The 20,328-nt window shown below is 44.2% G+C and overlaps 2 protein-coding genes and 1 pseudogene across 4 annotated transcripts; all 3 read right to left on the bottom strand.

Moving 5' to 3' along the window:
* Positions 1-360: 360 nt before the first annotated feature.
* Positions 361-5,519, bottom strand: LOC135632292 (putative disease resistance protein RGA3). 3 transcript variants are annotated; one of them, XM_065140729.1, is made up of 3 exons: positions 1,944-5,519; positions 1,796-1,848; positions 361-815 (listed from the first exon to the last, which is right to left on the bottom strand). In XM_065140729.1, exon 1 carries the CDS (start codon positions 5,153-5,155, stop codon positions 1,952-1,954), a length of 3,204 nt encoding a protein of 1,067 aa, XP_064996801.1. In that variant the 5' UTR covers positions 5,156-5,519; the 3' UTR covers positions 361-815; positions 1,796-1,848; positions 1,944-1,951. The 3 variants fall into 3 exon arrangements, with proteins under 3 accessions (XP_064996801.1, XP_064996800.1, XP_064996802.1); XM_065140728.1 differs by having other exon boundaries at positions 1,796-5,518; XM_065140730.1 differs by lacking the exons at positions 361-815; positions 1,796-1,848 and having other exon boundaries at positions 2,643-2,852; positions 2,986-5,518.
* Positions 5,520-7,914: 2,395 nt separating this feature from the next.
* LOC135632291 (disease resistance protein RGA2-like) lies at positions 7,915-11,562 on the bottom strand. Its single transcript, XM_065140727.1, has 2 exons — positions 8,309-11,562; positions 7,915-8,216 (listed from the first exon to the last, which is right to left on the bottom strand). The coding sequence occupies exon 1, from the start codon at positions 11,491-11,493 to the stop codon at positions 8,317-8,319; it is 3,177 nt and encodes a 1,058-aa protein (XP_064996799.1). The 5' UTR covers positions 11,494-11,562; the 3' UTR covers positions 7,915-8,216; positions 8,309-8,316.
* A 4,613-nt stretch (positions 11,563-16,175) lies between these two features.
* Positions 16,176-19,755, bottom strand: LOC135632724 (putative disease resistance protein RGA1; annotated as a pseudogene).
* Between the last annotated feature and the right edge of the window lie 573 nt (positions 19,756-20,328).

The following is a 20,328-nucleotide window of genomic DNA, read 5'->3' as shown; positions in this document are numbered from 1 at the left end:
GTTCAATAAGATACAAATAGTTCATGCATCGAGAAACGCTCTATCTAAAGATTGTCATTGTCATTATGGGGACAACGAGGAAGAAAGGTATGTGATATCCTACTTATCTAAAGATTGGATCCAATGTGTTAGAGGGCCTCAACTTCCTCCACTTTGATTTGGTGTTTCCATTGTGTTCTTTCAGCTCCAAGAGAGAGAGAAAAAAGGGGGTTTGACAACAGTGATGAAACACAGGACTCAGCACAATCATTCGAAGAAAATTGCATTTATTTGAAGCCTAATCTGCCTCATCTTTTCTTTCTGTCCATTATTGAGAATCACGAACTTGCTATTTAGTACCATCAATTCAGATTCTGATCATCCACTCAAGAACAGAACACAAAGCCGATCCTCCTTCCTTCTTTTTCTTTTCTTTTATCTTAAAGTGGTAAGAACAGAAAACAGTATTGCTTAATGAATCCTCCAAGAAGGTACAATTTCTAACATCTCTGTGTCCTTCACATTCACCTTCATATGGTGTGCGTGTCCCAAGAGTTCACGGAGACGGATCTTCTCAGGGATATCGTCACCAGCGCCGGGGGAAGTCACGGTGGAGCACAGAGCCGGACTTTGCTCGAGCCCATGGTGGAGGGTCTCCTGAAAGGGAACAAGTTCTTGCTGGTGTTGGATGATGTGTGGAGGGCTGAGATCTGGGACGACTTGCACCGCAATCCTTTGCGAGGAGCAGGGTGCTGGTGACCACGAGAAAAGAAGGGATCGCGACGGCCCACGTCCACGAGATGAAGCTGTTGCCTCCGGAGGATGGCTGGTCCCTCCTGTGCAAGAAAGCGACTATGAATGCAGGGGAGGAAAGGAATGCCCAAGATCTCAAGGATATAGGCATGAAGATTGTTGAGAAATGCGGAGGGCTTCCCCTGGTCATCAAGACCATCGGAGGGGTCCTCCGCGATAGAGGACTCAACAGAAATGCGTGGGAGGAAGTTCTCCGCAGCGCCGCATGGTCACGGACCGGGCTTCCCCGAAGGTGGGCACGGAGCACTGTATCTGAGCTACCAACCTTCCGGCCCATCTCAAGCGATGCTTTCTCTACTGTGCCTTATTGCGCGAAAACTATGTGTTCCACATGTCGGACATCGTCAGATTATGGATAGCCGAGAGGTTTGTCGAAGCACGAGAAGATGTCACTTTGGTGGAAACAGGGAGCAATATCGTAGAGAGCTGCTTCATAGGAGCCTTCTACAATCGGAGTCTTACGGTCTGGACTACGATGAGTCTTCCATGATGCATGACCTGCTAAGATGGCTCGGCCATTTCCTATCGAGAGATGAGACGGGAGCTTAGTGGTCACTCGACCCCCACCATCTGTACGTCGGCTGGAGCTGCACCATGTATGACCTGCTGCGATCACTCGGCCATTTCTTGACAAGAGACGGGAGCTTAGTGGTCATTGGGGCGGCAGCAGTTCTCCAGCACGTCACTAATGAACAAGCTCTCATCTCTCGATAGAAAATGGCCGAGCCATTGTAGCAGGTCATGCATCATGGAAGACTCATCGTAGTCCAGACCGTAAGACTCCGATTGTAGAAGGCTCCTATGAAGCAGCTCTCTACGATATTGCTCCCCTGTTTCCACCAAAGTGACATCTTCTCGTGCTTCGACAAACCTCTCGGCTATCCATAATCTGACGATGTCCGACATGTGGAACGCATAGTTTTCGCGCAATTATGTGATGTCGTTGCAAGCATGGCATTAAGTACAATAATTTGTCTTAGATAATTTCCTGAATATATCATACCTCTCAATTCATCGTTAGACATGACTGCCAATTACATCGTGATTGATGTGGATCTCCGTGCCATAAGCAGGAAAAGATGATTGTGAGTTGCCACTCCAAAACCAGAAGACGTTAGATGGTCGAGACATGAGCATGAAAGGTAAGTTACCTCAAAGCTCATTGATGTCTTTTTACTTCTTCTTCGTCTTCAGCAGCTGCAGCAAAAGCAGCATTATCATCGACTAGGTTTGTCTCGAAGGTGCCGGAATGCTTGATGTAGTTTATATAATTGCCTCGGTCATCTTTGATGGAAAAATTTGGAAAGTGTTTGATCATGGGCCAGTCTGCGCCATTTTGGAGGCATCTGCGGAGGAGTTGGGTGGTTCCCCATACGTCCAGTCTCTGGAGCGTGGTGAAGCATCCAGGGCAAGCCGCCAACCACTCTGGTAAATGATTGTATGGAAGGAATAACCCGCCCAACTTCAAGAGCTCCAGTGCAGGGAGATCAGCAACAATCTCCAGATCTGAGTCACCACTTATACTCAGTTCTTTTACAGAAGGGAAACCTCCGATGGACTTGAGAGCACACACATCGGTCAGATCCAATGTGGTTAAGCAGGTTGCCTGTCGGATCAGGCCTTCCGGTAGAGACTTCAACTTTGGGCAATTTACGAGGACCAATTTGTCGAGGCGACGCATAGCAAAACCTTCCGCTACCCAATCCCACACTTCCATGTTAGTCATATTCCAGAGTTCCAGCTGCCTTAGTTTCGGAAACAACGAAGGAGGAGAAGTAGAAGAAGAAGAAGAAGAAGAAGAAGAAGGGCGCTTTAAATTCCGTTCCCGATCATGACCGGTAGCAGCAGCTTCACACCCAAAAAATTCCGGTCCGATGGTGGCCACCGCAAGTGCACCTCCTATTTCAAGGAACTCCAAGTTAGGGAGCTTCCCAAGCGGTGGAAGCAGTGGCCAATGATAGCAGTCAAGTAGTTCCAAGCGTCTTATGTTTGGAAGAAGCGAACTGATGCTTGCAGACGCCATCCAGCTGGGGAACCGGAGAAGGAAAAAAATCTGTAACCTGAGCGAAACAACAGATGATGGTGGATGAAGTGCCACATCCAACAACTTCTCGAATCTTTCAATCTCTTCCTCCGTGTGATCATCGGATGTATATGAGCAATGTAAATGTAGATGTTTCAGTTTTTGTTTACCCTTAAAGAGGCTCGTATCTCTTCCCGGTTCAACTTCCAGCCATGCCCTCTCCAACCTGTCAACGGAGAGGTATCTGAGCTCATGGAGGCTGCCTAATTCTTCCAATGGGCACGTACCATTAGCCGTGTTCACCACGAATCCTCGGAGTTCATTGAGGAGCTTCAACCTTCCTATTCCACATGGTAAGCTCTCCAGGCCTGTAAGTTGACAATCGAGTGTTCTTAGATTGACTAGCCTCACTATACCCTGTGGGATATGTGTCAACTGTCTACATCGAAAAAGGATCAAAAACTGTAAATTCGTCAGATTGCATATGCTTTCTGGAAGCTCCGTTATATCGGTATAAGACACATTCAAGTATCTCAAGTGGATCAAATTTCCAATGTAGTGCGGTAGAATCTCGATTTTTGTGTGCATAAGATGCAGGACTCTAAGTCGCACAAAGTTCTTCATGTAATCATCTATATCCTTCGCATAGCCACGTGTTCCCTCCGCTAACAATGTCCTCACGGACTCATGTTGCTCGATCAAACTGACGATACGCTGGATGTCCGTGGTTTCAGTGGCCACAATCGACAACCGACGCAGCTTCATCGGGATGGCACCACTTCTCCGCTCGTTTTGCACGTCACTAATGAACAAGATCTCATCTCTCGATAGGAAATGGCCGAGCGATCGCAGCAGATCATGCATCTTGAAATACTCATAGTAGTCGTCCTGACTGTAACGTTGCCATTGTAAAAGGCTCCTATGAAGCAGCTCTCTATGATATTGCTCCCCTGTTTCCTCCAAGCTGACATCTCCTCGTGCTTCGACAAACCCCTCGGCTATCCATAATTTGATGATGTCAGACCTGGCAAACACATAGTCTTCTTTGAACAAGGCACAGTAGAGAAAGCATTGCTTCAGATGGGACGGCAAGTCTTGGTAGCTCAGATTCAGTGCTCGGTGTACACCTTCGGGAAGCCCGGTCCGTGACCATGCGGCGCTGTGGAGAACTGCCTCCCACGCACTTCTGTTGAGTCCTCTGGAGCAGAGGACCCCTCCGATGGTCTTGATGGCCAGGGGAAGCCCTCCGCATTTGTCAACAATCTTCATGCCTGTGTCCTTGAGATCTTGGGCATCCCTTTCCTCCTCTGCATTCATCGTCGCCTTCTTGCACAGGAGGGACCAGCCATCCTCCGGAGGCAGCAGCTTCATCTCGTGGACGTGGGCCGCCTTCATTTGCCTCGCGATCCCTGCGTTTCTGGTTGTCACCAGCACCCTGCTGCCTGCTGCTCCTCCCTGCAAAGGATTGCGGAGCAAGTCGTCCCAGATCTGAGCATCCCAAACATCATCCAACACCAGCAAGAACTTGTTCCCTCTCAGTAGACCCGCCACCAAGGGCTCCAGCAGACTCCTGCTCTGTTCTCTATTATATTTTCCACCAGCACCTTCGATGATGTTTCCGAGAAGATCCGTCTCGCTGAACTCTTGGGACACGCACACCCAGATGGTGGTGCGGAAGCTGGCTTTGATTTTACCATCATTGAACACCTTCTGAGCGAGGGTGGTCTTTCCGATGCCGCCGATCCCCACAGTTGCCAGCACCACCACGTTCTTACTCGGATCTTGCTTTGTCAGCTGTTCCACCAGTGCCTCGGCGTCCTCCTCCAGTCGCTGGCCAACCATGTCAGACTCCATCACCGGGGAAGTTATGCGACTAACTCGAGGAACCACCCTTGGTTCCGCCGCAGACACATGGAGTTGCAACTTGGACCTTCGGGCCGAGATCTCTTCCAGCCGATCGTTGAGATCCTTGATTTTGACGCCCACCTCATGTCTGAACTTGACCTCGCGAAAGCAAGCACAGATGGGAAATCCGCACAAGGTGGACGGCTTCGGAGCGGACTCACGAGGAGTCCACTTCTCGGCCTCCATCCGGCACTCGTCGAGGACGTCGTCGGCGTCGTACATGACATCCTTGAGCTCCATCAGCCAGTCGTTGACGCCCTCGTTCTCGATCCGCTGCTTCTCGGCGTCGCGAAGGACAGAGTGGATGTTGCGGAGAGAGCGTTGGAGCTTTTGGATCTCCCCGGGGACGCCCAACAGCAAGTCAACCTCCTCTTTAGCCATGTCCTTCAACGTACCGACCAGCCCGGAGATGAAGGCATCAAGAACAACGGCCATCTTTGATCACAGAGTGAAGGAATCATCAAGCACAATGTACCTCTCTCTCTCTCTAAAGACAAAGGTAGGTGGAAGTCATAGCTGCATAAACTATATATATTTATTTTCTAAAAGAAAACTTAAAAAACTCATAGGCTTCATTATATGATGAATGTGTGAAACCATTTTGAAAAAAAAATAAAAAAATAAAACATATTATATTATTAAAAAGAAGCCTCAAAATTAAACAAAAACAAAACCCTCACCAAAATCAAAGGCCATGTGGTGACCGAGAATCAAAAAGATTAAAAATATAAACCAAACCCATTCTTATTCTTGCAGAAATCAAAAGGTCAACTAAACAGGACAACGAATCAATACATGTTCAAGAAATTTTAAATTAATATTTAAAAAATACTATCATTAGCTGGACGCACGTCTTGCAAGTATAAGATCAACATTTCAAACCAAGATAATATTACATATACAAACAAGATCACTGAAAGATAATATGTCGGCTACAAGATGGTTAGTATAAATCGAGTATCACTCGGTGATATAAGATAGTACATAGAGGCTCTATAATGAATAATTTTTTAAAATAAGAAACGATTTAGAATAGGCACTGATCATAACCTTAACCTCAAGATACATATGTTTGAAAATTTTCTCTACTTTAATTAGTAATTGGATGCTCTAAAATATTCTAGAAAAACTAGGATAAGCTCAAGAAACTCACATATCAAGAATTTTAAATATTTTTAAATTATTTTATTATAAATAGATGTATATATCTTTAATTTATAGCTTGTTTCCGATAAAATATTTGTACTCTTACCCATAATTTATTTTTCTCCTTTTTCATAATCTTCTTCTTTTTCTCCTTCTCCTTTTAATTGTCAACGATAATATAAAATGAAGAAGAAAAAGATAAATGATGAAACAAGACCTAAATATCGAAGAAAAAAAGATGAGAAATAATTTTTGATATTTATTATAATAAGTTGATATTTTTAAGGTCATGCATATTATGTACTAATCTTAAAAACACTACCTTCTTGATTTATTATATTAATATAGAAGATATTGTCTTTACAAATTGCCTAGTATATATAGTATATGAATAGTATATATATAATTTTGTTTAATCTCAAAAATTAAATAACGTTTGACTATTAGTTGTAACTCTAAATTACATTCATACCCTTTCAAGACTTGGAATGATTAATAAAATTAAATATCTTTTTGTATTTATATATTTGTTTAATATTTCTTAATTATTGTTAATTATAATTAATCATGATTAAAAGTTTATTGACTTTTCTAATTTTAGATGCAGCATTTTTTTTATCCTTATAAAACAAAAAAAAAATCTTACAGATATTTCAATAAAATTAATCTCCCCTAAATTAACCATCAGATATAATATTGTTGGAATTTTAATTGACATAATATCCATGTAAAATATATTACAAATGTATGCCTTTTAAAATAATATATATGATAATCAAATAAATGATAGTGATACAAGGTGCTTTAGATATTAATACATTCTATATTAACACTAATTTATGAGAAAATTCTCCTAGATATAGATCATCAATCTACTTGTGCAGTAACTTGGATGCAAACAGTTCATGTATTCGGAGGAACCTACAGCTCATGTCAATAAGTTAGCAAAGATCTGTGGCAACTGTTTCATGCACAGTTCAAGGTTTTAATGTATCAAGCAAATGCCAACAAGAAGTTCATTGTAACAAGGTTTAGATACAAAGTTACAGTCATTCTTTTCTAAGTCTTCTAAATTCTTGCACTTGGATGAATGTATTCAACTTCATTTCCTTGTATTCTCTAGGAAAAAGTACTGACTCAACTCATTGTTTTTATCGAAGATATGATTCTTTCTATATATCTTAGCATGCATAAAATGTGCAGTCATATAAGACAGAAACACCTTGTACAGGAACTAACAAAAAAGATGGCCAGGACAAAACATTATGATCTAGGCAAAGATCAGTTTGCAACTTAGATTCATAAAATGATCAGAGCAACAATTGAAGAGATTTCTTGACTTAGAAGAAGGAGAAGACTAATATGGCATTGTCGTTATGGGAGCAATGAGAAAGAAAGGTATGTCATATCCTACTTATCTCTTTTCACTCTCTATATATAGATTGGATCCAATGTGTTAGAGGGCCTCAACTGCCTCCACTTTGATTTGGTGCATATTTCCATTGTGTTTTTTCAGCTCCAAGAAAGGAAAAAAAAAAGAAAGGGTTTGACAACAGTGATGAAACACAGGACTCAGCACAATCATTTGAAGAAAATTGTATTTTTTTGAAGCCTAATCTGCTTCATCCTTTCTGTCCATTATTGAGAATCACAAGCTTGCTATTTAGTATTATCAATTCAGATGTTGGTCACAATACCACACACAACATAACTGTAAAATAGAACATAATTCATGGCAATAGACTGAGTCACCTACACACCTGTGTATGGAACTTTTTCTCTTTCTCGAGTCAACACCATTGTAGTTGGTAAGTATCAAGAATGCACCACACTGATGCATGTAACTCGAGACTGATTCTATATCTCATCTATCAAGATTTCCACTTTGTTTCAGATGATTGATTTCTTCTTAGGCAAAAGAGAAGCAGAATTTTTGTGCTTACGAGTGTTTTGCAGTATGCACCTTTCCTTTTGCATTGCTGAAAATAAACTTGGATAAGGTAGGTGATTAATGGGTATCTGTGATTCCTTGACATTAACATGGATCATGAAGGGAGAAATCATTTCAGTTTCTGCATCTTAGTTCTACAGTAATTCCACAACACATGATCTGTATGTTCCTCAATTTATATAGTTTCATCACCATATCTTGGGAATGTAGTTTCATCACCATAATATACAGAAAGCCAAAATAGTTTCATCACCATATCATGGGAATGTAGAATGAGTCGCAATCAACCTCTCGATCTGCATTTCCGCTCAAAAGTCTCGGACTGTCCATGGTCAGCTCCATTTGCAATGATCATGTTAGACATGACTGCCAATTACATCGTGAATGATGTCGATCTCCCTGCCATAAGCAGCAAAAGATGATTGTGAGTTGCCACTCCAAAACCAGAAGGCGTTAGATGGTGGAGACGTGAGCATGAAAGGCTAAGTTACCTCAAAGCTCATTGATGTCTTTCTTCTTCTTCTTCTTCTTCAGCAGCAGCATCATCGACTAGGTTTGTCTCGAAGGTGCCGGAATGCTTGATGTAGTTTATACAATTGCCTCGGTCATCTTTGATGGAAAAATTTGGAAAGTGTTTGATCATGGGCCAGTCTGCGCCATTTTGGAGGCATCTGCGGAGGAGTTGGGTGGTTCCGTACACGTCCAGTCTCTGGAGCGTGGTGAAGCATGCAGGGCAAGCCGTCAACCACTCTGGTAAATGATTGATGCGAGATCCAAATGTGCCCAACTTCAAGAGCTCCAGTACAGGGAGATCAGCAACAATCTCCAGATCTGAGTCACCACATATACTCAGTTCTTTTACAGAAGGGAAACCTCTGATGGACTTGAGAGCACACACATCGATCAGATACAATGTGGTTAAGGAGGTTGCCTGTCGGATCAGGCCTTCCGGTAGAGACTTCAATTTGGGGCAACGTATGAGGACCAATTTGTCGAGGCGACGCATAGCAAAACCTTCCGCTACCCAATCCCACACTTCCATGTTAGTCATATTCCAGAGTTGCAGCTGCCTTAGTTTCGGAAACAACGGAGGAGGAGAAGTAGAAGAAGAAGAAGGGCGCTTTGAATTCCGTTCCCGTTCATGACCAGAAGCAGCAGCAGCTTCACACCCAAAAAATTCCGGTCCGATGGTGGTCACTGCACGTGCACCTACGATTTCAAGAAACTCCAAACTGGGGAGCTTTCCTAGCGGTGGAAGCAGTGGCGAATGAACACAATAATTTAGTTCCAAGCGTCTTATGTTTGGAAGAAGCGAACTGATGCTTGCAGACGCCATCCAGCTGGGGTACCGGAGGCCGAAGAAATTCTGTAACCTGAGCGAAACAACAGATGATGGTGGATGAAGTGCCACATCCAACACCTTCTCCATTCTTTCAATCTCTTCCTCCGTGTGACCATCGGATGTCGGTGTATATGAGCAATGTAAATGTAGATGTTTCAGTTTTTGTTTACCCTTAAAGACGCTCGTATCTCTTCCCGGGTCAGCTTCCAGCCACGCCCTCTCCAACCTGTCTATGAAGAGGTATCTGAGCTCCTGGAGGCTGCCTAATTCTTCCAATGGGCACGAACCAGTGGCCGTGTTGACCACGAATCCTACGAGTTCATTGAGGAGCTTCAACCTTCCTATTCCACATGGTAAGCTCTCCAAGTGTGTACATCCACAATCGAGTGTCCTTAGATTGACTAGCCTAACGATACCTTGGGGGATCTGTGTCAACTGTCTACATCCTTTAAGGATCAAAAACTGTAAATTCGTAAGATTGCATATGCTTTCTGGAAGCTCCGTTACACGACTATGAGACACATTCAAGTATCTCAGGTGTATCAAATTTCCGATGTAGTACGGTAGAATATCAATATTTGTGGGCATAAGGTGCAGGACTCGAAGTCGCACGAGGTTCTTCAAGGAATCATCTATATTCTTCACAGAGCCACGTATTCCCTCCAATAACAATGTCCTCACCGACTCATTTTGCCTGGTCCAACTGACGATATCCCGGATGCCCATGGTTTCAGTGGCCACAATCGACAACCGACGCAGCTTCATCGTGGCGGCACCACTTCTCCACTCGTTTTGCACGTCACTAATGAACAAGCTCTCATCTCTCGATAGGAAATGGCCGAGCGATCTCAGTAGGTCATGCATCTTGGAATGCTCATCGTAGTCCAGATCGTAAAGTTGCACCGATTGTAGAAGGCTCCTATGAAGCAGCTCTCTATGATATTGCTCCCCTGTTTCCTCCAAGCTGGCATCTCCTCGTGCTTCGACAAACCCCTCGGCTATCCATAATCTGACGACGTCAGACCTGCGAAACACATAGTCTTCTTTGAACAAGGCACAGTAGAGAAAGCATTGCTTGAGATGGGACGCCAAGTCTTGGTAGCTCAGGTACAGTGCTCCGTGCACACCGTCGGGAAGCCCGGTCCGTGACCATGCGGCGCTGCGGAGAACTTCCTCCCACGCATTTCTGTTGAGTCCTCTGGTGCAGAGGACCCCTCCGATGGTCTTGATGGCCAGGGGAAGCCCTCCGCATTTCTCAACAATCTTCATGCCTGTGTCCTTGAGATCTTGGGCATCCCTTTCCTCCTCTGCATTCATCGTCGCCTTCTTGCACAGGAGGGACCAGCCATCCTCCGGAGGCAGCAGCTTCATCTCGTGGACGTGGGCCGCCTTCATTTGCCTCGCGATCCCTGCGTTTCTGGTGGTCACCAGCACCCTGCTCCCTGCTGCTCCTCCCTGCAAAGGATTGCGGAGCAAGTCGTCCCAGATCCGAGCATCCCAAACATCATCCAACACCAGCAAGAACTTGTTCCCTCTCAGGAGACGCTCCACCAAGGGCTCCAGCAGACTCCTGCTCTGTTCTCCACCATGGCTTCCACCAGCACCTTTAACGATATTTCTGAGAAGATCCGTCTCGCTGAACTCTTGGGACACGCACACCCAGATGATGGTGCGGAAGCTGGCCTTGATTTTGCCATCATTGAACACCTTCTGAGCGAGGGTGGTCTTTCCGATGCCGCCGATCCCCACAATTGCCAGAACCACCACGTTCTTACTCGGATCTTGCTTTGTCAGCTGCTTCACCAGTGCCTTGGCGTCCTCCTCCAGTTGCTCGCCAACCATGTCAGACTCTATCACGGGGGAAGTTATGCGACTAACTCGACCATCCACCCTTGGTTCCGCCGCAGACACATGGAGTTGCAGCTTGGACCTTCGGGCCGAGATCTCTTCCAGCCGATCGTTGAGAACCTTGATTTTGATGCCCACCTCATGTCTGAACTTGACCTCGTCGCTTAAGCCAGCAAAGATGGAAAATACGTTGCCTTTGAACCGCTTCGGAGGGGACTCTCCAGGGGTGCACTTCTCGGCCGCGGTCCGCCACTCGTCGAGGACGTCGTCGGCGTCGTACATGAAATCCTTCAGCTCCATCAGCCAGTCGTTGACGGCCTTGTCCTCGATCCGCCGCTTCTCGGCGTCAAGAAGGACAGACTGGATGTTGCGGAGAGTGCTTTGGAGGTTTTGGATCTCCCCGGGGACTCCCAACAACGAGTCCACCTTCTCTTTAGCCATGTCCTTCAACGTACCGACCAGCCCGGAGACGAAGGAATCGGCCATCTTTGGTTACAGAGTGGGAGTATGGTAGCTGTCTCCAAGTCTTGTGGCAAGGGTGAGTGAGGTGCAATTTATGCCTGCATAAACTCTTTTTTTTTTGTTTTCTAAAAAAAAAAAAAACTTTATTAATGAAATCGATAGGAAACAATATCCAAATCCAAAAGATCAAAATTCCTCTAAAGATCAAGAGTACGAATGACCATTCAATTAGGTATATGATTTCGTTGCACGTGATATCTTCCAATCACCCATAATAAATATTAGATGTAAAATACCTTTAACATCCTTCAAAATTCAGAGTAAGAGATTGTTTATTTAAAATATATAATATGTGGAGAAAATAAAATTGTTATGATGTCAAAGCACCACTGAACTCTCAGCAGGATCTCATGAACAAAGCATAGTATCTCCTTCGTTATTGCGCAGAAGAACCAAGTCATGGTGCAATCATGCTCCGTCGGTTACTATTGTAATAACTTAAATGTAATTTGAGAACCTATTCGAGAATACAGAAATAATATGGGCTAAAATGCAAAAGGTGATTGTGACGAGGAGGAGAAGAAAAGGAGAAGAAGAAGAAGAGTCTTCCGTAATATTCTATCGGTGCAATAATATTCTATTGTCTTCCGTAAGCCACTTTGACTAGTGGTCATTTGGCATGCTGAGAGAAAGGATGCTATACACAGTGTGAATAAATTGAAGTCTATCTTCCATCGCACAATCATTGACCGATTCTAAAACGTGCTGCAGGATAAAATAGCCTTTGATATCAATCGATAGAAAGAAGGCGATTGACAAAGGATGAGCGAATGATTGAGACGTGGTGGAAGTCTTCGGTACAGGCGGCGATATTTACTGATCAACGATATGAACCACACAAGATCACTAGTAGGCGCCAATTTGGAAGAATATATAGTAGCGTACTCTCTTCTAGACAGTCCAACCACGCTCCGTGGTGGGCTACTTTGGTAGTACCTTAAATGTAATTTGAGGACCTATTCGAGAATACAGAAATAATAAGGACTAAAATACAAAAGGTGATTGTGACGCTGCGGAAAAAAAGGAAGAAAAGAACAGGAGAGACGAGGATAGGGAGAGCGGCTGTGAGAATAGAAGAGGAGAAGAAAGAAGAGGAAGACTCTTCCTTAGGCAACTTTGACCTGTGATTTGGCAGGCTGAAAGAAAGGGTGCTATACAGTGTGAATAAAGATTAAAAAAATCGTTGGCTCTTGAATGAGTGATCAATCAATTAGCTATACGATTTCCTTTCGATCAGAGTTTTTCATGCATAAAGGAATCCAATGTGTGCATTTATGCTTTTGCTGACTTAGTTTCAATATGGATTCTAATTGTTAATTTTTCAAAGGAATAAAAAGTTTACCCTTTGGAACTCATTTTACTTTTTTTATTTAAGTTATATATATATATATATATATATATATATATATATATAACATATATATATATATATAACATATATATATATATAACATATATATATATATAACATATATAATCAAATAGATTAATAATATATACTATAAATCATAAGCTATAAAATATATATTAATTATCTATATTCATGTTTAAGTTATAGGCATAATGCTACATATAATTTTACCTATGTGATTAGAACTTAGTAATATTTTTTCATACTACATATTGATATACTAAAGTCATAATCTATAACCAATATATTAATTACGTATCTTATACGTGCTTAAGTTATAATTATCATTCCATATACAAATTTTCCTATGAGACTACCACTTGTGACAATCACAATAGACTATGAGACAACTACGTTTACTTTGATTCTCCTTTCACATCAAACTATTATGTGGAATTGAATTGGATTGGAATGTGTGGAGGTGCTGCTCGCATCTGCAGGTCATCTTCTTCGGAACTATGCTCGTACAGCTTTTGATAAGGGCAAAAATGGCAACGCGCCACGTCAGCCACGCCAGGTGGACACACTGCCCGAGGAAGCAAGCATTAATGCCGACTCGACGTGCGCCAGCGTCACCAACTCTCAGCCAACAACCTCAGCTCTGACCCCGAGCGCTCGGTCGAGGCACGAGGGCACATCGACCGAGGCTCGCCCATACCCTGCAGCAGCCCGGTTCCTCACGCAACCCCAGTGGCAATGTCAGACGTCACGCGCGGTATGGTCCTGCCCCTGCAAGCGGGCACATCAGGTAACATCAAACTCATCTATAAATACCCCGGAGTTCTACACGAACAGGAGGTTGCTCCATCCAAAAACTCCTCTCCGAATCACTGACTTAATCGTCGGAGGGGTCGGACCGAACCGCCGACCCGACCTGTGTGTAGGTACTCGACCGAAGCTGACCCTATACGGCGTCGCGGCACTGTCCAGCCAAATCCCCCGCAATCGACCGCCACAAGATCTCGGGAGGAGCTACGCCTGATCCCAGCCATTCGGACCCCTAAACCAGCCGCGTCGACCCCAAGGTCATGACTTAAAAAGTTACGGTACCGTGACAGCTTTCATTTGCCTTCTCTTGTTCTTCGTTTTTATGTGCGCAGAAGTCAGCTTGGTCCCTCCGATAGAAGCTCGCCACCAATGGGCTACAGCTAATGATTTCTAGAAGAAGCCACCTCGGTGAAGTTATGTGGAGCAGTAAGGGAGACGACCAAGTCGGCTTTGGTTTCAGACACAGGTTCGTGGTTGAAGACTTGTGAAATGGACTGAGAAAAGACAGGTTGAAGGAGAGAGGAGATGGGAAGAAGACGATCGGTCCCAACGCGTTTACGTGTTATTGCATGTCGCTCATCAAACCTTTGACCGCTGCATCTTCCGCAATGCATTTTGTAAGTTGAAATCGACAAGTAGGTAAGATAGAATTGATGTCACAAGAACAAGGTTAATCCATTGTCATCTCTATCTCCAAGTATGAAGTAGAGATCAACACGAATGCCTTTTGCCAATCCAAATTAAAATAGAGAGAGTTTAGAGAATAGTTCAACTATTAAGGATTAAAAAGGCTCTCACAACTTAAATACTTAGTCTTTTTATAGTATATTAATGTTTATCTCAATGAATATTGACCCTATTTAGTTAGTTCCCTTTAATTTGAACTCTTGAATGTATACTATGAATGAGTGGTTGTATGCACTCGTATGTTCTTCTGAATTATATGTACATACGAGATTGATTTAGAAAACTGTGAACGAATGAGAAAGGAATTCTACTGCAAAAGTGTTCAACAAATGGATACAAAGTTTTAAGGCTGCCTTAAACGAGCAAGCAAGAAATAATTAGAGGAGGAAGACAGATGCATGCAAGACATGACATATCTCCATTGATGATAAGGGAATCGAAGCAGTCGTGCACTGCATGGGCTGGTGTGGTCTTCGCCGTCTCCCTCCGCTGCTGTCGAGATCTAAACAACCTCACATGGAAACAACGCTCACGACCGAGAAGCATTAGGAAGCTTCACGACGACGCCACTCACCACCATGGCCGACCTTCCCATGAGCTCATGAGCCATTCACAAGCCTCAGCCACAGTTTGCACGCGTTGAATCCATGGAAGTCGGACAAATCCTGTCGTCATCTTCCCCCCCTCCCCCCACCCCCCACCCGTCCCTTTCCCTTGCATTTGGGTGGGTGTGCATGTCAAAGCTTTTCCCAGTGCGCGTATAAGCCTTTGCAGTCAAGTCTTCATGTGTAAATCTAAAGCTCTATGAACCCTATCTCCCCAAAAGACCCTTCAAGTACAATATTAGTCAATCACAAACATATATATATATATATGCATATACATACAATATGGTGAGAACAATGCATATATAGCTGCATGTATTCAACTACTGTTTCCCTTGTTTTGTTGTAGCATTTCTCAGATGATTAGGAGATACATTTGACAAGAGATAGTAAACTGAATCTTGATCAATAAAGGGAAACTATTTATTAAAATTCTCCATGTATTGAATCGTGACATCTATAATGGTGTTACGATGGAATGAGCTTTCTCTTATATAAAAAAAGATATTATCTGAAAAACAATCTAAGCATTATAGAAGCTACAAAGAAAAGATGGTTGAGCTCGAATGGTATCTTGCCATTGCTTGCTAGAATTTTATGGAAGCAAAAAAATACTATATGACGATAAAGGGCTAGAGTTCTAATTGGATATCACAACTTTATAATCCAACCTAGAGAGAGAGAGATTGACATTTATAAGTTTAATTGAACGAGGCATATCACTGAACAAGCCACAAAACAAAAGGCATGGTTTGAGATAGATGGCAAGTCACGGTCTCTTCGCATATTGGTGATTCACAGAAATGTTTACACCTTTTTAATTTTTTTGAGATAGTTTAATGTATGAAATCCTCACAAATATTAAATGGAAAGCTATGTTAGACTCCCATGTGCAGTGCTATTACTGATAAGAGTCATTTTGATATCTGGTAGCCGCATTTTGATCATTCAAAATCTCATAAATAATTATAAAACTATATATATATATATATATATATATAAAAATAATCCTGATTCGTTCTGATAATCTTTTTTCCGATCTAACATTCCAAAACCAATGACATGCTACAAATACTCTGATCAAGACATTTCACTGCCAACATACACAGCATTGAATTAATCACCATAAAAAAAAGAGCTACAGGTATAAGAAGGTGAGGGAAGTCGAGGAAACAGACAGACAATGGTCAGCTCCACTTGCAATGATCATATTAGACATGACTGCCAATTACATCGTGAATGATGTCGATCTCCCTGCCATAAGCAGCGAAAGATGACTGTGAATTGCCACTCCAAAACCAAAAGAAGACGTTAGATGGTCGAGACGTGAGCATGAAAGGTAAGTTACCTCAAAGATCATTGATGTCTTCTTCTTTTTTCTTCTTCTTCGGCAGCAGCAACAGCAGCAAAAACAGCATCATCATCGACTAGGTTTGTGTCGAAGGTGCAGGAATGCTTGATGTAGTTTATATAATTGCCTCGGCCATCTCTGATGGAAAAAATTGGAAAGCGTTCGATCATGGGCCAGTCTGCGCCATTTTGGAGGCATCTGACGAGTTGTTGGGTGGTTCCACTTACGTCCAGTCTCTGGAGCGTAGTAAATGATTGTTGCGCCAACCACTCTGGTAAATGATTGTTGAGACGCCCAAACGGGCCCAACTCCAAGACCTCCAGTGCAGGGAGATCAGCAACAATCTCCAGATCTGATTCACCACTTATCCTCAGTTGTTTCACAGTAGGGAAACCTCTGATGGACTTGAGAGCACACACATCCCACAGATTCAATGTGGTTAAGCAGGTTGCCTGTCGGATCAGGCCTTCCGGTAGAGACTTCAACTTGGGGCAATTATGGAGGACCAATTTGTCTAGGCGACGCATAGCAAAACCTTCCGCTACCCAATCCCACACTTCCAAGTTAGTCATATTCCAGAGTTGCAGCTGCCTTAGACTCGGAAACAACAGAGGAGAAGGTGAAGAAGAAGAAGAAGAAGAAGAAGAAGGGCGCTTTGAATTCCGTTCCCGTTCATGACCAGTAGCAGCAGCTTCACACCCAAAAAATTCCGGTCCGATGGTGGTCACTGCACGTGCACCTACTATTTCAAGAAACTCCAAACTGGGGAGCTTCCCTAGTGGTGGAAGCAGTGGCCAATGATCGCAGTCAATTAGTTCCAAACGTCTTATGTTTGGAAGAAGCGAACTGATGCTTGCAGACGCCATCCAGCTGGGGTACCGGAGGCCGAAGAAATTGTCTAACGTGAGCGAAACAACAAATGACGGTGGATGAAGTGCCACATCCAACACCTTGTCGATTCTTTCAATCTGGTTCTTCGTGTGACCATAGGTTGTCGGTGTGGACGAGCAACGAAAATGTAGATGCTTCAGTTTTTTGTTACCTTTTAATCCGCTCGTATCCCTTCCGGATTGAGCTTCCAGCCACGTCCTCTCCAACGAAATGGAGAGGTATCTGAGCTCCTGGAGGCCGCCTAGTACTTCCAATGGGCACGTACCATTACCCGTGTTCACGACGAATCCTCGGAGTTCATTGAGGTGCTTCAACCTTCCTATTCCATATGGAAAGCTCTCCAGTCGTGTACTTTGACAATCGAGTGTCCTTAGATTGACCAGCCCATCTATGCCCCGGGGGATATGTGTCAACTGTCTACATCCTGTGAGGATCAAAAACTGTAAATTCGTCAGATTGCATATGCTCTCTGGAAGCTCCGTTATAGGGGTCCAAGACACATTCAAGTATCTCAAGTGTATCAAATTTCCGATATAGTGCGGTAGAATATCAATTTTTGTGTGCATAAGATTGCCTGTAAAATGGAGGACTCTAAGTCGCACGAGGTTCTTCAAGCAATCATCTATATCCTCCATATTGTTACGTGTTCCCTCCACCAACAATGTCCTCACCGACTCATGTTGCTTGGTCAAACTGACGACATGCTGGATGTCCGTGGTTTCAGTGGCCACAATCGACAACCGACGCAGCTTCATCGGGGCGGCAGCACTTCTCCACTCATTTTGCACGTCACTAATGAACAAGCTCTCATCTCTCGATAGGAGATGGCCGAGAGATCGCAGCAGGTCATGCATCTTGGAATGATCATCGTCCGAATGGGAAAATTGCGCTTGTAGAAGGCTCCTATGATGCAGCTCTCTGTAATATTGCTCCCCTGTTTCCTCCAAGCTGACATCTCCTCGTGCTTCAACAAACCCCTCGGCTATCCATAATCTGACGATGGGTAACATGTGGAACACACGGTCTTCGCGCAAAAAGGCACAGTAGAGAAAGCATTGTTTGAGATGGGACGGCAAGTCTTGGTAGCTCAGATACAGTGCTGCATGCACACCGTCGGGAAGCCCGGTCCGTGACCATGCGGCGCTGCGGAGAACTTCCTCCCACGCACTTCTGTTGAGTCCTCTGTCGCGGAGGACCCCTCCGATGGTCTTGATGGCCAGGGGAAGCCCGCCGCATTTCTCAACAATCTTCATGCCTGTGTCCTTTAGATATTGGGCATCCCTTTCCTCCTCTGCATTCATCGTCGCCTTCTTGCACAGGAGGGACCAGCCATCCTCTGGAGGCAGTTGCTTCATCCTGTGGACGAGGGCCGCCTTCATTTGCGTCACGATCCCTACGTTTCTGGTGGTCACCAGCACCCTGCTCCCTGCTGCTCCTCCATGCAAAGGATTGCGGAGCAAGTCGTCCCAGATCTGAGCATCCCAAACATCATCCAACACCAGCAAGAACTTGTTCCCTCTCAGGAGACCATCCACCGAGGGCTCCAGCAGACTCCTGCTCTGTTCTCTATTATATTTTCCACCAGCACCTTCAATGATATTTCCGAGAAGATCCGTCTCGCTGAACTCTTGGGACACGCACACCCAGGGGTGGTGCGGAAGCTGGCTTTGATTTTACCATCATTGAACACCTTCTGAGCGAGGGTGGTCTTTCCGATGCCGCCGATCCCCACAATTGCCAGCACCACCACGTTCTTACTCGGATCTTGCTTTGTCAGCTGCTCCACCAGTGCCTTGGCGTCCTCCTCCAGTCGCTCGCCAACCATGTCAGACTCCATCACGGGGGAAGTTATGCGACTAACTCGAGGAACCACCCTTGGTTCGGCCGCAGACACATGGAGTTGCAGCTTGGACCTTCGGGCCGAGATCTCTTCCAGCCGATCGTTGAGACCCTTGATTTTGACGCCCACCGCATGTCTGAACTTGACCTCGCGAAAGCAAGCAAAGATGGGAAATCCGCACGAGGTGGACGGCTTCGGATCGGACTCACGAGGAGTCCACCTCTGGGCCTCCATCCGGCACTCGTCGAGGAGGTCGTCGGCGTCGTACATGAAGTCCTTGAGCTCCATCAGCCAGTCGTTGACGTCCTCGTCCTCGATCCGCCGCTTCTCGGCGACGCGAAGGACAGAGTGGATGTTGCGGAGAGATCGTTGGAGCTTTTGGATCTCCCCGGGGACGCCCAACAGCAAGTCCACCTCCTCTTTAGCCATGTCCTTCAACGTACCGACCAGCCCGGAGATGAAGGCATCAAGCACAACGGCCATCTTTGGTCACAGAGTGGGACTATAGTAGCTGTCTCCAAGTATTGTGGCAGCCAAGGCAAGGAGGGTGAGTGAGGTGCAAGTTATACCTGCAACGGTGAACGAGAACCGTAACAATGGCAAATATGCATAAACTACTCTCATTAGGTGGACGAACAATACAAAGTAGGAGCGCGTTTTATATTCAAATCCATCTTTGATTGTACCGTTGTTCATCTCATGCCGTCCGACGCAGCCTCTGTCATCTTTCACAGTAATATTGCCAAAATCCAACTTCGATTGTACCGACGCAGCCTCTGTCGTCTTTCACAGTATTATTGTAAAATAAAAACATAAAAAAAGTTAAATTAGTGTTCCTACTTTGTATTGTTCGATACTAACGAAAGATAAATTGGGCTTTGATTGTACCGACGCAGCCTCTTCCGTTGCAGGATAAATTGGGCTTTGATACTAACTAAAGACTATGACATTAAGATAAAATAGGTTCCGATGCCAATAGACAACTGTAGGAGATGGACAAACGGATGAGTGACTGATTGAGATGCGGAGGGAGTAAAAGAATTTCTCGACTAACATACACCTATATAAGAATTTTCAAGTATAAGATTTTATATATACATCAAGGTTATAATATGTCGACTACAAGATTACTAATGGTTAGTATAAGATGGGTACCACTCGGTGGTATAAGACAGTACAATACAAACTCTATAATGGATAATTTCTAAAATTAAAAAATAATTAAGAGTGGACACTGATCATAACC

Source organism: Musa acuminata, chromosome BXJ3-3 (assembly GCF_036884655.1).
Source record: "Musa acuminata AAA Group cultivar baxijiao chromosome BXJ3-3, Cavendish_Baxijiao_AAA, whole genome shotgun sequence".
Lineage (NCBI taxonomy): Eukaryota > Viridiplantae > Streptophyta > Magnoliopsida > Zingiberales > Musaceae > Musa > Musa acuminata.
This window is presented reverse-complemented; position numbering and strand designations above follow the sequence as displayed.

Coding starts and splice junctions, on each gene's coding strand:
- LOC135632292 (XM_065140729.1), bottom strand. CDS start 5,155: ATGGCCGTTGTTCTTGATGCCTTCATCTCCGGGCTGGTCGGTACGTTG.
- LOC135632291 (XM_065140727.1), bottom strand. CDS start 11,493: ATGGCCGATTCCTTCGTCTCCGGGCTGGTCGGTACGTTGAAGGACATG.